This window comes from Mytilus edulis, chromosome 12, assembly GCF_963676685.1.
Source record: "Mytilus edulis chromosome 12, xbMytEdul2.2, whole genome shotgun sequence".
Taxonomy (NCBI): Eukaryota; Metazoa; Mollusca; class Bivalvia; order Mytilida; family Mytilidae; genus Mytilus; species Mytilus edulis.
Genome location: NC_092355.1, coordinates 47,591,132 through 47,607,959, shown reverse-complemented (window position 1 = coordinate 47,607,959; position 16,828 = coordinate 47,591,132). Strand labels below are relative to the sequence as shown.

At 33.0% G+C, this 16,828-nt stretch overlaps 2 protein-coding genes across 2 annotated transcripts; both read left to right on the top strand.

Annotated features, from left to right (window-relative positions):
* The first annotated feature begins 2,689 nt into the window (after window positions 1-2,689).
* LOC139497147 (uridylate-specific endoribonuclease C-like) lies at window positions 2,690-7,010 on the top strand. Its single transcript, XM_071285237.1, has 5 exons — window positions 2,690-2,811; window positions 3,558-3,723; window positions 4,285-4,487; window positions 6,069-6,298; window positions 6,768-7,010. Exons 1-5 carry the CDS (start codon window positions 2,766-2,768, stop codon window positions 6,990-6,992), a joined length of 870 nt encoding a protein of 289 aa, XP_071141338.1. The 5' UTR covers window positions 2,690-2,765; the 3' UTR covers window positions 6,993-7,010.
* A 3,038-nt stretch (window positions 7,011-10,048) lies between these two features.
* Window positions 10,049-15,076, top strand: LOC139498645 (uncharacterized). Its single transcript, XM_071287131.1, has 2 exons — window positions 10,049-10,345; window positions 13,261-15,076. Exons 1-2 carry the CDS (start codon window positions 10,264-10,266, stop codon window positions 14,820-14,822), a joined length of 1,644 nt encoding a protein of 547 aa, XP_071143232.1. The 5' UTR covers window positions 10,049-10,263; the 3' UTR covers window positions 14,823-15,076.
* Window positions 15,077-16,828: the final 1,752 nt, after the last annotated feature.

The following is a 16,828-nucleotide window of genomic DNA, read 5'->3' as shown; positions in this document are numbered from 1 at the left end:
ATGGGCTGATTGGGATCTTTCAGTGGTAAGTTATTTTCATGAGAGACATACATGTGCTGATTGAAATAACTCAGTGGTAAGATTACTTGTGAGTTTTTTTCATCTGAGACATACATGGGTTGATTTAGGTCTTTCAGTGGTACAATATTGTCTATTTGCTGTTATTCTCTGGTAGAGGAGACAATTATATTTTATTGTAATCATCATGTCAAGTGGTTCTCATGCAGAGATATATTAAGTTAACCCCCCTTTTTTTGATGATCAATGCTTTTGAAGTAGACATCTTGTTCGAAAACCCCTGTTACTCATTATGCTTCTTTAACAAAGATTCATGTGACTGGGTAACCAAGGTTTAGATATGAGAAGATGTGATACGAGTGCCAATGAGACACGCTCAATCCAATAACCCATTTCAGGTCAAAGAACAGTCTTCAACACAGCGCCATGTCTAGTCAAGATATTCGGCTGATGACTTGATATACAAGTATAATTATGTGAAGATCAGCTCAGCCTTGTCACCTATTATGCTTTAGTTTAGCTCAAGTCATATAAAGAAATGACATTCACAATGACTATGACGGATTTACTTAATCAATAATGATTGACAAGGAATTGTGCAAACATGCAATCCATATAAAACAAAAGTTTGGTTGATTGTAATATGATTTTCCTTCCACCATCTTAACTCCATCTTCACAAGTAATAAAATACTCCAAGAGAAAGTACTTAAAATTCCGTATAAACCTCACAAATAGAGTCGATTTTATATTATGCATATTGTATTAATACTGATGCCTACAGACATTAATTCATTGTTGTTCGCTGATCGTTCTGTGGAAAATTTTTAAGGAATGTTATCGTCAGGTGGCAAATATTTCATGCATGTTTACGTTCAATGGCAAATACTTCATGCATGATAACGTCCAATGGCAAATATATCATGCACATTCAAGACGAAATGAAATTGAACAATCAAAAATAATCTGTAAAGCCACGCAATTTTTCCTTGCAACAGGTTGTTCCGGGATTCTTGCAGAGAGCTTGGCATCCTTCCGTTTTCAAATTTTTAAATATCTTCTTAGATTTAAAGATGTAACCTCTTTAGAAAAATCGCATTAAACCTGCATGTCAACGATTTTTATACGACCGCAAAAATTGATTTTTTTTGGTCGTATATTGGTATGACGTTGGCGTCGTCGTCGTCGTCCGAAAACATTTGGTTTTCGCACAATAACTTTAAGTATAAGTTAACAGAAATCTATGAAATTTCAACATAAGGTTTATGACCACAAAAGGAAGGTTGGGATTGATTGTGGGAGTTTTGGTCCCAACAGTTTAGGAAAGGGGTCAAAAAAGATCCCAAATAAGCATTTTTCTTGGTTTTTGCACAATAACTTTAGTATAAGTCAATATAAATCTATTAAATTTTAACACAAGGTTTATGACCACAAAAGAAAGGTTAGGATTGATTTTGGGAATTTTGGTCCCAACAGAATAGGAATTAGGGGCCAAAAGGGTCAAAAATTAAACTTTGTTTGATTTCATCAAAAATTGAATTATTGGGGTTCTTTGATATGCAAAATCTAACCGTGTATTTATAATTAGATTCTTAAGTTTTTGTCCTGTTTTCAAATTGGTCTACATTAAGGTCCAAACGGTCCAAAATTAAACTTAGTTTGATTTTAACAAAAATTTAATTCTTGGGGTTCTTTGATATGCTGAATCTAAACATGTACTTAGATTTTTGATTATGGGCCCCGTTTTCAAGTTGGTCCAAATCGGGGTCCAAAATTAAACTTTGTTTGATTTCAACAAAAATTGAATATGTGGGGTTCTTCAATATGCTGAATCTAACCATGTATTAGATTTTTAATATTTGGGCCCGGTTATCAAATTGGTCCACATTAAGGTCTAAAGGGTCTAAAATTGAACATTATTTGATTTCATCAAAAATGGAATTCTTGGGGTTCTATGATATGCTGAATCTAACCATGTATTTAGATTTTGGATATTGGAATTATAATAGGTGTCCAATTTAAAATGTTTAAGTCTTTAAGTTTAAGTTCTCATACCACATTCATTCTGTGTCAGAAACCTATGTTGTGTCAACTATTTAATCACAATCCAAATTCAGAGCTGTATCAAGCTTAATAACATTAATGGTACCATTTTTTCTGCACCAGATGCGCATTTCGACATGTAATGTCTCTTCAGTGATGCTCGTGGCCAAAATATGTAAAACTAAAGCTTATATAAAAGATGTAGAGCTATAATTCAAAAGTTCCAAAAAGTATAGCCAAATCCGTAAAAGGAATCAGAGCTTTGCATGAGGGAGATACATTCCTTAATTTATAATAATTTTTAACATTTTGAAACAGCAAATTTAATAACACAAAAAAATCCATATTTTCATGCCAGTACCGGAGTACTGGCTACTGGGCATGTGATACCCTCGGGGACTAACAGTCCACCAGCAGAGGCGTTAAATGTTGTGGCCATACTTGCCCCAACTGTTGAATGTTAGACCTCTGCGGTCGTATAAAGCTGCGCACTGCGGAGCATCTGGGTCATATTTCGGGGGCATTTTTTAAATGCCCTGGCCATGAACCGTATCTCAGGACAGTGATGATATTGGTCTGTTATCAGAACCCATATATATGATGTCACCGTCGGTCAGGCGACTTTGCTGTACCTGTGGTAATACAGAATAACTGATCTGGTTATTGACTACAACGTGTTTAGAGTTCTTATCTATTATTTTTCACATGTTTATACAAGGTATCATGGCAATACGTCGGGCATCTATATTTGGTAAGTATTTATTTGACATTTCATGATTTAAGCCATGTTTTTATATTGAAATCGTGTAGCATTAAAACTCAGTTCTGTTAATGTATTTTGTAAATTACATGAATAACTTATGATAATAAAACATATCCACACGCGATCACAGCTACTCTTATTAGTGGAGGGCCAATTTTGAAAAAAGCCGTTTAGTTAACGAGTTTAAATTACCTATTTTTTTTTAAATTGTCTATCAATTATTCAGTTTCAGAAAAAATGTTTGCCGTAAATATCAAGCCTTAACTGACGTTACCCAACTTACAACGAATACCCAACTGCTGATTTGGTAGACAAATCTCATAACTTACCCCTTGTAAAAACAATTTGTGAACGAAATGCACATACAAACGTATTTTGGCTGATATACTACATGTACCTATTATGCGTGATTTGCATTTTGCTATATTAAAGACTAGATATATACGCAACTGACCTGACTCGGCCTGTTTTTATATAGCATGATCTATAAATCATTTGCTCCAGTGGCGGACACTAATGGGTTTTCAATACAGCGAGACAGTGACGCACCCGGAGGCGTACTTCAGATGGTTCAGTGTCCTTTTTAAGCATAAAAGCTTAAACAATCTTTTTGTCTCGCTAATATGTGCTCACTTTATTTAACCATTGACGACAATAAAGCCCTTTCCTCGAACCCTTGGATACCAATACTGATGGGATACGCTATTCTGACATTTATAGTAATTTTATTTCAGTGTTGGTCCTGACGGGTGTTGTTTCGTGTGTAGAAGATACGGAACTGTCGACTCTGATCACATCACTATGGAACTCAGATACTAACGCTGCAACATCACATGACCTTCGTTATTCCTATCAACAGCACACAGATACCAGTAGCTCAACCGATCATGCTCCAAATAGGTCTATGATTTTTTTTTTTACACTGCATTTAAAAATACTATTTTGTTTCATTATCTTGTAAGGGATCAACGTGAATATACCGATACTGCACTCTATTATATGTACAGGGGTTCCGCTTAAAAATTTTAAACACTCCTCTGTGATTTATATATATGACCAGTTGATCTGTTAAAAAAAAAATTTCCCGTGAAACACAATTACAATTTCAATTTATTTTACTTTATTATATTCGATCTGGAGAACAAGTGACCACAAGGGTTGACTTTGTTTTATCTGGTTACTTATTTTATGAGTGTGTTTGTACATAATGCATAAGAAACTAGACTGAAACATATAGCTACATCGCTTATACCGTGGGACAATTTAGTAATGTAACCAAGTGTAAGATTTTCACCAACTTTTAAGTCACAGTTCGCTGGATCACTGGCAATACTTGTATTGATAAAATGTCATATTTTCCTTGTTTCATCATCTGTCCTTCAATTTCACGAACTCTTATGCAATTTACTTCTAGAATATCCAATATATTTAATTCCTTAAATTTTGATATTTTATTCTTAGGTTATTTTCATATGTAAACGAAAACTACCTTTTCCATAAACCAACATATCGTACTTTTCTCGATCTTCTGGATAATTATCGTAATTCGGTTGGAACAGCTGAACACGTGACCACCACAGAAGTTGCAGAAGAACTTAGATTTCTAAACGAAATTTGTAAAACGTCAATAATGCAGAAAACGCAACAGTTTTTACACAAAAAAGGTTAATATTTTTATGTTTATAGGCACTAATTTTCAATTGTGTATCGCCAATCTGCGAATGTAAAGACCTGCAAACAATTAGTGTTTGTTATTGAATGGGGATTTTGGAAATCGTTCTTCAGTGTTATAAAGGTCGTGTGTGTTGAATGATTTGGAAGTCTTATATAATAGGTGTTTGGAAAGCCTCAGAGCGTTGGTGTCTGGAAAGTCACAGATCGTAGATGTTTGAAAAGTCTCAGATCGTGGGTGTTTGGAAAGTCTCAGATCGTGGATATTTGGAAAGTCTTAGATCGTGGGTGTTATGCAAGTCTCAGATCGTGGGTGTTTGGAAAATCTCAGATTGTTGATGTTTGGCAAGTCTCAGATCGTGGGTGTTTGGAAAGTCTCAGACCGTGGGTGTTTGGAAATGTTTCAGACCGTGGGTGTTTGGAAAGTCTCAGATCGTAAGTGCTTGGAAAGTTTCAGATCGTGGGTGTTTGGAAAGTCTCAGGTCGTGTGTGTTTGGAAAGTCTCAGATCGTGTGTGTTTGGAAATTCACGCTCAGGTCGTGGGTTTTTTGAAAGTCTCAGATCGTAAGTATTTAGAAAGTCTCAGATCGTAAGTGTTTGGAAAGTCTCAGATCGTAAGTGTTTGGAAAGTCTCAGATCGTATACGTTTGTAAAGTCTCAGAGCGTGGGTGTTTGGAAAGTATCAGATCGAGTATGTTTGGAAAGTCTCAGATCGTGGGTGTTTGGAAAGTCTCAGATCGTGTGTGTTTGGAAAGTCTCAAATAGTGGATATTGGAAAGTATAAGTCGTATCCAAGTGATGAATTGTGAACAAAAAAGAAACTAAATCTATAATAAAATATATTTTTCTATTTTAATGTATCGAAAAATGAATGGTTTCTATATATCAAAAATAGGTTAAAAAAAAATACAAATATATTTCGAAATAAAGGTGTTTTCTATTGTCATGATTGCCAAATAATGTTTGATTTTGTGCTCTGTTTATTTTAATTATTTGTTGGTTTTCCAACTGTTTTGCTCCTAGTATATCTTACGAGTACCAAAAAACAAACCAACATGACAAACTTTTTATCTTCCTCGCTCAGCCTGTCTTCCAATCTCTCTCAGTGTCTGTCATATTGTGTGTCGCGATTTTCTGATATGCGGCGATTACCGGCTATAGCAACAAATCTGAAATCAACACCTTTTGCATTATTTAATTCTTGTTTACACAATAAATTGAGTTCAAATTAACCAATACTTGTATTTACCGGTAATTACAGATTAAAAGGTTTTGGGTGACCATTCAGCTGAGATTAAACAACTCAGAGAAATCCATTGTTTTTTGTTTTAATAACACGATATAAAAATAAAAAGATGTGTTAACTTATGACTTCCAATGAGTGAACTCTACCAGAAACCCATTGACGAAGACTGAGTTTTAACTATTGATCACCGAACGACGTTCAGCAACCCCATAGAAAGCTACATCAAATAGTCTTAATCAGGTTACATGTATATTTTTTTTAGGTGAACAATGCATTTCAAAAAGAATCCTGTTTGTTCACATAATTTTATAAAAACGATATATTTTAGGGTATGTTAGTTCATCAATGGTCGATTTTGAGCATAAGTTGAAATCTGTATGGTTTACAACTTATCCTAGGAGCGGGTCTTCCAGGACTCTGGACAGCAGTGGATTTGAACATGTCTTTGTAGGAGAAGTGAAAGGATCAAGCGTGGATGGTTTCCACAACTGGATTCAGTTTTATTTAGAGGAGAAAAAGGGCCATGCCAATTATTTAGGATACGTCTTTAAACACCAGGTATACTAATTTTGGATTTACAAGCAAAGTAAAATTGCTTTTAAGCTTTTATAGTGGTCGTCTCGAAAATTTCATTTGATGTACTTATATTTTTATACATGTTCAACTAGTCCTAGAAATGAATTAATTTTGTACAAATAATTTAAAGTATTTGTATAAGATGTTATGGAAAGTACTGTTTTTGCATGAAGATAGATGAGATAACTAAAGACAAGGATTTGTGTACTATACAAATCCTTGCTAAAGATAAATTTATTTTATTAAAGTGTCACGTATTGATCTTACACAATAGTAAAATATTTACACAAGTACAACTTCATAAAAAAAATCAACACCCAGCCTATAAAGACTTATGAGACGCTGTTATATACATATAAAACAGCTCATGAAGGGGAATCATTAAAATACCGTCAAAATACATCGAACAGCGAGTTTCTTTCTCAGCACTAATTCCTATTTCTTTTTTCAGCCTGGAATACTCGGGGTCCATTTTAAATGGTACAGCAGTTATAAAAAGTTAAGTTCCTTAATAGTAGGGTCCAGTCCAGAGTTTGAAATGGCGTGCTATACTCTATGTTACTACCTACATAGAAACAGGGACTGTCAATTCAATATTAATGGCCATACCATTCGTGTGAAGACCTACGAAGTCGACAACATGCCAGGGGACCAAATCGCAACAGCTTATCTTTAATAAATAATATTATTATGATGTTGTTCACTTTTCCTTTTAGTATTTTTCATCTTGTTACGCTTTTATTCAAATACAACAAAAATTACAAACATTTATATAGATATTATAATACGTGAAGCCACATGAAACTCCCATATCAATCAAAGAAATACATGTATTTAGTTTTTTTTTATCGAAACTTAAAAGTTTCAAAAGAAAATTAAAAATTGGATGTAAGATGAGACAGACAATGCCATGAAGCATACTGATTCAAAGATGGAGATCAATTTCATGTAGCAAATAAAGCACATAAATGTAAAAATTGTTTTCTTCAGGAAATTAAAAAAACAAACTCTGATTTTGAAGGATATTGAAAGATAAACCAACATTAAACAATATTTAAGTTGATAAGTAGGTTTTGTAAAGTTGGATGAAGGCAAGAAATAGTAACTGGAACAACAAGTTCATTGGGGAAGGGTTGGACTATTGCCCTTAAATAGGCATACACGGGTTTCTTAAAAATTTATTTTAATAATAACATACACAACCATTCCTATATATTATTTTGCTAAATGTTCAATTGCAAATATTACATGCGCGTGTTTCACGGATAACAAATTACATAATCATTACTTTTAAGGGAAATTCTACATTGTTGGTCGATTAAACGGGCGATATCTTTTTGCGCCAAAAAGTAACTCATTTGCGCCACAACTTAATTGCGCCAATACCTCTTTTGCGCCACCTAATTTTCAAAACTATAGGTATCATTTGCGCCAATAAAATAATCATCTAATTGCGCCAATTTTATATATCTTTATTTATATATAACAACTAAATGATTGACTAGGTACCAACAGCAAAAAATTCCTCTGACATTGTACACTGAAATTTCAAATTAGCCTCGCATCCTAATAAAATTATATCGCTTTCTGTATCGTTACACAATACAAAGTCATCATCTTTGTTTGTAACAACACCAATACCATCCAATATTCTGTGAAATTTTGCTCGATTTTTAGATTAAGCCGGACGCAGTTTTCTTCTCTCTATATACATAGACTGACACACATATTTTAAATCTTTCTTTTTTAAATTTTCTTCTTCAATTTTGAAGATCTCTGAATTTATTATTTTTGAAGGTCGCTCTGACAACACATTGGTTGCTTTTCTTTTACACGCAGTTCTCAAAATTTGACGTTCTAATTTCTGGACACTGATATACATTTCTTTTTACAAATGAAAATATTGTATTTTATACTGCCAAAATCTGCTATGAAATTTTATTAAAGCGAAAAAGTATTTTATACTCGTGATAGTTAACTTGTATTTGCATTATAATTTTAAGAAAAAAATGTTTTATAGTCTCTCAAAACTCTTTATAGAGTGGCTCTTGTTGTTAACTTGTGTGTTTAAAAAGCTGTATATTTTATATGTAACAAGTGGCGAGACTTTAATATAGTATTTGTCTTGTCTTGTCTTGATATAGGTAAAACATGTACAGGTATGATATAGGTAAAAAATATAAACAGGTAAATGTGGCGCAATTTCATTTCATTTATTGGCGCAAATAATACCATCAAAATAAAAGAGAGTGGCGCAATTAATACCTTTTCAAAACTGCAATTGGCGCAAATTGATTCTGCCCGATTAAACTGGCGGGTAAGATATTTGGATATCCCCTAAATTGTTATGACCTGTCAAAATGGGAATTGTCATTGTTACAAGTCTCACATCCAACTGTCTGAGAGATGTACCAAGGGACTTCTCGCGTGTCTAAGGTTTGACTGTGTGTTTAAATGTAATGTCAACTTTCCCTGAATTTATTTCACAACAGTTTGAACATAAGAGACCAAATGACTACGTGTCACCATACGGCCTTCAAAAATGAGAAATAAAAAGCAAAAAAGGGCTCGAAATTATCAATGGTAAACCAATTCAAAGGACGAATTCGAACCTTACATCCTGATGTATGTACGAAAGGATTAACGAAAACAGATATTATATGCACCAAACGCGAACAACGAAAGTATAAAATAAATAAACATAAATGTAGAAAACGTCTTTCAATCTTTATTTTCCGACAGGCCCTTAGTGTGTACTTCTAACGATTTCTTTAAAAAAAACATTTGGTAGTTTTTAAAAAGAATATGAGTTACATTTTCCATTTTTTTGTTTAAATGCCTTTAACAACAACATTCACGCTAAATAACATTTTGATCTTATTGAAATATGCAGAATAGTTTTAGCAATTTAATATTATCATTCTATAATTTGACAACATTCCTTTTTGTAGCATTGTCCTCTTGTAGCACCATACGTGTGCCTATGTTGTAATAAATTGTCTTGTCTCTTTCAATGAAAATAGAAACGAATAATAATGAAAAAAAATAATAATGAAAATATGAAATAATGTTCAATAATTTTTAGAATTACTGAAACTGCATGTGAACATTTTTTTAGTATTTGCGTGTACTCGGTTATTTAGTAGTGTTTTATTTTTTGTAATTGTTTTTGCAATGCATGTGTTTTCATAACAAGAAAATAGTAATACATCTGAATAATATGTGCATTTGAAAAAAACAAATGTACCAATGCATTCAGAAGCAAGTCAAATAAGTTAGAATATAAATGAATTTCAAACAACAGTTAACGTACTCAACTTTGAAAATTGATGTGTGAAGGGCTACTTGATATTTACAATACTTTTTTTCCTAGAAAAACTAATTATTAATTTTTTTTTTTTTATCATATTTGTTTTACCTCGCTTTTTTATAATAGTTTGGAATAAGTTACATAAGATAAAAAATAAACCAAAACCAAAAAAAAGAAGTTAAAATTTCATTTTTTTTTTTGCATTGTAATATTTAAATTTCTCAATGTTCTCAAGATGTCACTCAACACTAGAATTCAATTCAAAATCTTATCTTAATTTTTTACCTGGATTTAAAACTAATTAACGTATTATCATAATCACAGCAATCAAACAAAAGGTAAACAAATCAATCAAACAATCAGAAAACAACAACAAGCTAAGTATGGTACTGAGAAATTTGAACACTTTTTAATCACGAAAAAGACACCCACGTGATGAAAATGACACATGTATATTTCTCGTGCAAGTTTTGAAATGAGTTCAAAGTGCCATCGAAAGCTCATATTTGACAACAAAAAAGTGTCACAGAAGAGTTAAAACTTAGTGATAAGATATTCCATCTTCACTTTATATCATACAAGCTGAGGGATTTGACGTCGAGTTAATTCTTTGAACACACAAGCTGAAAGCCTAAACATGGTCAAGCGCAAACGAGAAGACACAGACACGGATCTGAAAGATGCAAGCCAATGTCACCCCAAAATGGCATCACTTATAGGTAAGTTCATATATAACTTCTTTGATTTAAGTTAAACTGTCATATTGGAGCATCATTGCAGAAGATCTATGTTAAACTATAAAATCTGTGCAATCTTGCAGAAGATCCCTTGTCGGGGTGACCGCCATGATATAGTCAAGGATTCTGAAAGTGGCGTTAATCATCAACAATCAATCAATCAAAAATGTAGATACGTTTGTACATACTCATGTGACGGAATATTTTCACATACCTTACATTTCATTTATATCGTCAAATACTTTAAATACTAAAACAATTTTCAGGAACATTCAGATATTGTCTGAGAATTTTCGAATAAACAGATAAAAAAAAACACCATTCAGAATTAGTATAGTGTACATGTTGATTCAAGTTAGTTGAAAATTTTCATTTGACGAAGAAAATGTTCTTCATATAAGTAATTTGTTTCAAAGGCTACAATTTTAATTGGTTTGATAATCGACAAATCGATATACGATAAATAATTAACCGATTTAAGGTTCATCATAAGGAATTGAAAAATATGGCCGTGTTTACACCTCCAAAATTACTATAAGTACATACAAACTGGTACATCCAGGAAAGTTTTAAGGCATGGCAGGAACTAGATATATAAAAGTTATATGAAGTCTACGTTTCAGAAAATTAAAAACTTACCTGGATTTTGAAGTTCATTTTTTTCCATTCTGCAGAAGATAGCAAAATAAATAAACACCCGAGTTTCATTTGATACGGTCCACTCAGTTACACAGTTTAAACCTGTTAAATAACCTATTGTTTACAGGTGTCTATTGTCCATCTATTGTCCATTTAAATCAATACTACTCAAAACATTGATTATATGAGGGGAGCTTCTCAATCGTTTTCACTACTTAGTTAATTTTTGCACCTTCTGCAGGAACGAAAAAAAATGGATAGCAAAATCTAGAAAAGTTTAAAATTTTCTGAAACATAAAATGCATTTAAAATTTATATATCTAGTTCCTGCCATCCCTTAAAACTGTTGCAGGTGTATAGGTTAGTCTGTACTCAGAGTAAAATTTGGGGTGTAAATACGGCCATTTTAGCCAAAAGGTTATGATGAACCTTAATCGGTCAAACCACAAAAAAAAAACATTTGAAGAAAATGTTATTTAAAACATCAAAAATTAAGTAGTATATCAAAATAATCTTTAGTTTCTACAATTGATTGAAATAATATACTTAATTCTATAAGTATTTCAATAAATAAATCTGGTTTACCAATTTACGTGTATATTTTCTTTTGCTATTCAGACCGCCTTTCGATCAAAAAGTGAAATCCTCTTTATTTAATTCTTTTTTGCACCGCAACGTGACCTTTTAAATCATGACGGGAATTTTCTTCAGCTTGATATTGACGGTTTTGCTTTTCTATAAATTAAGCAATGTGTAAAATTTATTTTTACGAATGATGTTTTAGATATTTTATCTATAAATGTTTAAACTAAAATATACCTCTGATGTCCTAAAAATTGATTTATCTGCACTCGGGCGTATGTAATATATTTTTTTTGCGCCGGGTCGTTTTCTATTTTTTATTTATTTTTTGAGGAATTTAAAGATATAACTCATCATGGTTCAGGGATTATAAACTACTAGTAGTATAATTATAAATCAATGTGAGCAATGTACTTTTTAACAGATTGACTCTGTGAATTCATTATAATGCAATTCAATATTTTATTACTTTACAGTTTGTGACATATAACGAAAACAATAAATTGGTTCGCTGAGCGCAGCTTGATACGACCACATAAACCTGAAACATGGTCACAAAATTCGCACTTGATACAGGTCTGAATTTGGATTGTAATTCAATATTTGACACATTAGTTTTCTAAATAACTGTAATCAAAGAACTTGAATTGGTTATATGAATTGAATTTATATTATTATTTTTTTTGCTTTTGTGCAATACACTATGCTGTTGGGAATTGACCCCCCCCCAAAAAAAAAATGAATTATTTAGTTCGGAAAGTTTTAAAGTGATTTTGCTTATTTATGTAATATTAAAATGACGATTGATGGATTGAAGAACCACAAGAAAGCCGCTATTAGGCATGGAAAATATCATGCTACGCATTTCCCTTTCTGTAAAGTGTGCAATACTCTAGAAAGGTCTAGAAAATAAAATATTTTTATTCTTAAATTTATTTTATACCAAAACATCATTGTGTAATTTCAAAAAGAAAGTTGTCAGTAGTGATTAATTTCATTTTGTTATCTACAATATAAAATAATTAAATCAGTTGTGAACCAAGGGATCATGTATCCAATAAAGTTGACCTGAAGTCACGCCCCCTTCTTAGCCAAAACGATTCTAGTTTCAGTTTTCGACGTCGTTTTTTCGTCAACATCTCACTTTAAGGTTTATGTTTTCCATTTATTCAGACATCAATTATTTTGTTTTCATTGAAATTTTCGATATTTGAACAGAATATTATAGTCGGATGTCATAGCTTTCTTGAGCTCTTGTTTATTTTTATGATTGTATACATATTGCCTACTCTAAATAAAATGTACTTCTCACTTTAATAATACTATCAGTTCATCATAAGCAGAAGGCAGCCGCTCTAGAATAAATATAGAACATAAATTGTAACCTTTATTTTTCTTACTATTCTGACAAATGTAACAAAAATTCAAACCTTTTGAAGCCTTTAGAAAAACTTTACAAACACGTTTTCCTTTTGAAGAGACTGATCTCAATCTCTCCATAATTATGAACTGTCTACCACGATATAGACAAAAGAACTAAAAGTTGCATTAAAAACCAACAACCAATCGAACAATTTATAGTTGAAGATTTGTATATTACAATTTCTGTTAGACATTTATATTTCATTCTTACTGTCAAAATTAAATATTTATGTGTATCTTTGATTCTATACTAGGTATGGCATCAAGACTGACAACGCCCTCTGTTTTATCAGCAGCGGAAACGGAACTACGAACAGTTATGGACGATTTTGTAACGGTATATGAAAGATTGGACCAAGAAGACAAAGCGGACAAGAAACCAAATTACTCTTATACTGAAATGATATACCTTTCGATTCTTCGATCACCAAACTTTTGTTTACCGATAACAGAAATCTATAAATATATTAGAAATAGATTTTCGTACTTTCGGAGTTCTGCTCGGAAACATTGGTGTAATGCTGTCCGCCATAGTCTTTCAAAAACAAAATGTTTCACAAAGATTGCTATAGGTAGGGGATCAAGTGGGAATCATAATCTCAACAGATCAACTTATTTATGGTGCATAGTGCCAGGAAGTATAGTTAATTTTGCCAGAGGAGACTATCGTCCGAATGTAGATTCAGAAAGTGGGACAAATACCCTTCGTTGGGGATATTTCCGTGTAAATGCGGGACAATTCTGGGATCAAGTAGCTGTGTATTTAGAGAAGAAAATGGAAATTTTTCAGCAAATGATACTTGCAACTCAGTCACCTGGAAAAGTGTTGGAGGCACAAGCTTGTTTTATCCCAGGTTTAGCATCGACTGTTCCCATTATGAATTCACCGCAGTCGAACGCACCAACAATTGTCACTAACAAAGAATCAGCGGATAACCCATTTGGTACAAAGCAAGATATTCCGACACGTACTGTTCATTATGGACCGAATTTATCTGATAGTGGAATTTTAGACCAAAGTATACCAAAAATGCAAAGACGGACAGTTAACAACAGTAGAGACAGTGGAAATGAAAGCTTTTCCGACTCGAGTCCCGAGGAAAAACGACAGAAACAAAACAATTTGCCAAGCAAAGGATGTGGATTGAATGCTTCGTATTTAACAGTGAATTCTTCGATACTCGATGATACACGGAAAACCCCAGAGCTTCCGGATTTGGGACATGTCAGTCCGTTATCGATTTCACCGTCATTATCGCCGATAACAGGAAATGTAACTTATGACAATGATACATTTGCAGGATCTTCATATTCATCTACATTTCCGTCGGTTCCAGCATCGTTCGCGTCGACACCAGTTGTCACTTCGTTCTCACAGCAGCGTTTTTCTCAAGCTCCATCTGTGTACACACATTCGTTTTCACCGCCACTCTTTCCTTCATTATCGCCGCCAACGTTTCAAGTTCCAATGGAGAGTCCTGCTTGTTATCCACAGTTTGTCCAAACAAATTCTAAACCACTGACATTGCCCTATTTACAATCATCAATGAACAGCCCAATGAACACTCAACATAACATGTTTTTACCACGTGCTTATCCGCAACCGCCAATGTATATTCCACATCAAGTACCAGCCGGAAGTTACGATTTTGGACAATTTCCGGTACCTCCTATATCTCATACACCATATCAGTATGAATCGTACGGATGTCAATCATCTGAAAATCAGATAAACTATTTGCAATTGTCCTCCCAGAATAAGTTCGAGCAGTTTTCTGGTCACACATTAGCCTCGGTTAATTGGAATACAACTTGACATAGATAAGGAAGGAACCCCAAAACACATTATAGTGCTTAGTTTTAGTTTTTGTTATGATTTTTATTTGTAAATAGAATTTTTAATGATAGACACTGTTTTATGGAAAGAAGTTTTTATATACTATACATTGATGTACATGTACTAATTACATTTTATGTAAAGTGTACATTTTATAAACAGTGTACATTTTATATATACAGTGTACTACAAATTGTTTTAACGTCTTAATGCCATTAAACAATTTCAGCTCATTTTTATTTATTTTACCATTTTCTAAGTGAAGCGGTGCTTTTGAGATAAAGGTTACATTACATTGATATAATAAACAAAAGTAATAGAGAAATCAGAGTGCTGTCCTGGCTAATAACAGGGTTTCTGCACACAAACAATTCTTTTAAAGGTGTGAGAAAGATAATGGGTAAAACTATATACACACACTTGTACGTCTTATTTCACAAAGTAAAATTATAAGAGTAGATTTACATGGATAAACATAATTAGATGTGGTATATATGCCAATGAGACACTTGTCATAAAATAATCAAAGAACAAATATTTAACAATTATAGGTCACTGTAGTACAGCCTTCAACAATGAGAAAATACCCACAAAGAATAGTAAGCTATGAAATGCCCGTGTATGACAAAATTTGAACGAATTCAAAAGAGAAAACCAACAGCATAATTCGTCATCTCGCCTTGACGGTGTCCAAAAGCGAAACTTGCGTATTCTGATCTATGCTGTTTCGCTGTCGGCGGCGTAGAGGGCGTCACAATAGGCTATTTGCCAATTCCCGTAATTGACCCTGTAATTAGTGATCCCTTCTTTTAGTTGTCTTCCTTATGAGGGACTTAACTTTTTATTTACAATGGAGAGCTAGCAGAAAGAGCAAATTTACATCTGCGTAATGAGAGTAATCTTTAAGGTTTTCAAATCTTTTGATTACATTAATTTGTTGTTCAGCTAAATACTTTTGACATCAGAAATTATTTTTCATAAAAAATTTGTTAAACCGACGATATACTATCACTTTCAATTCATCATGTTTTGCATTGGCAAAAGCCATTTTTGTCCGGTATGGAACCAGTCTACGATTGACGAAGGGACGTGATTTGTTTAAAAAGTGTAATAACAGAATCAAATCGGTAATTGGCAAATGGACTATTGTAATATGTCTTTTTCAGAGGAACAACTTATGGTAAATCTATGATATTTGATATGCTGGCAATAGGAAACACTGGTCTTATTGGCATGTCAGTTAACTGCTAGTAGTCTGTTGTTATTTATGTATTATTGTCATTTTGTTTATTTTCTTTGGTTACATCTTCTGACATCAGACTCGGATTTCTCTTGAACTGAATTTTAATGAGCGTATTGTTATGCGTTTACTTTACTACATTGGTTAGAGGTATAGGGGGAGGGTTGAGATCTCACAAACATGTTTAACCCCGCCGCATTTTTGCGCCTGTCCCAAGTCAGGAGCCTCTGGCCTTTGTTAGTCTTGTATTATTTTAATTTTAGTTTCTTGTGTACAATTTGGAAATTAGTATGGCGTTCATTATCACTGGACTAGTATATATTTGTTTAGGGGCCAGCTGAAGGACGCCTCCGGGTGCGGGAATTTCTCGCTACATTGAAGACCTGTTGGTGACCCTTTGCTGTTGTTTTTTATTTGGTCGGGTTGTTGTCTCTTTGACACATTCCCCATTTCCATTCTCAATTTTATTATTGTTTCTATCGTAACTATATCGGGGGAAAATGTGTGATATATCTAGAATTAAGCAATATTTGATATTTGAATTTGTTGGAACGAACATAAGATACCACGAGTAAGGGATTCATATAAGACTAATATATGTAGAGAATAACGAATAACCAAAAAAAACAAAAAAACAAAAAAAGCAAAACACAGGACACCACAGCATACCACACCAACAACAAACACTATTTTTTTTCACTTCAAACTAGTAAAAAACCAATAACACACGAGCATATCCTGATAA

What these genes read in the sequence shown, in the direction of transcription:
- LOC139497147 (XM_071285237.1), top strand. Translation starts at nt 2,766, where the DNA reads ATGTTTATACAAGGTATCATGGCAATACGTCGGGCATCTATATTTG. An exon ending in ACCGATCATGCTCCAAATAG is followed by an intron (nt 3,724 to 4,284) that starts GTCTATGATTTT and finishes TTTTATTCTTAG; the next exon opens with GTTATTTTCATATGTAAACG. An exon ending in ACAGTTTTTACACAAAAAAG is followed by an intron (nt 4,488 to 6,068) that starts GTTAATATTTTT and finishes GATATATTTTAG; the next exon opens with GGTATGTTAGTTCATCAATG.
- LOC139498645 (XM_071287131.1), top strand. Translation starts at nt 10,264, where the DNA reads ATGGTCAAGCGCAAACGAGAAGACACAGACACGGATCTGAAAGATGCA. An exon ending in CAAAATGGCATCACTTATAG is followed by an intron (nt 10,346 to 13,260) that starts GTAAGTTCATAT and finishes ATTCTATACTAG; the next exon opens with GTATGGCATCAAGACTGACA.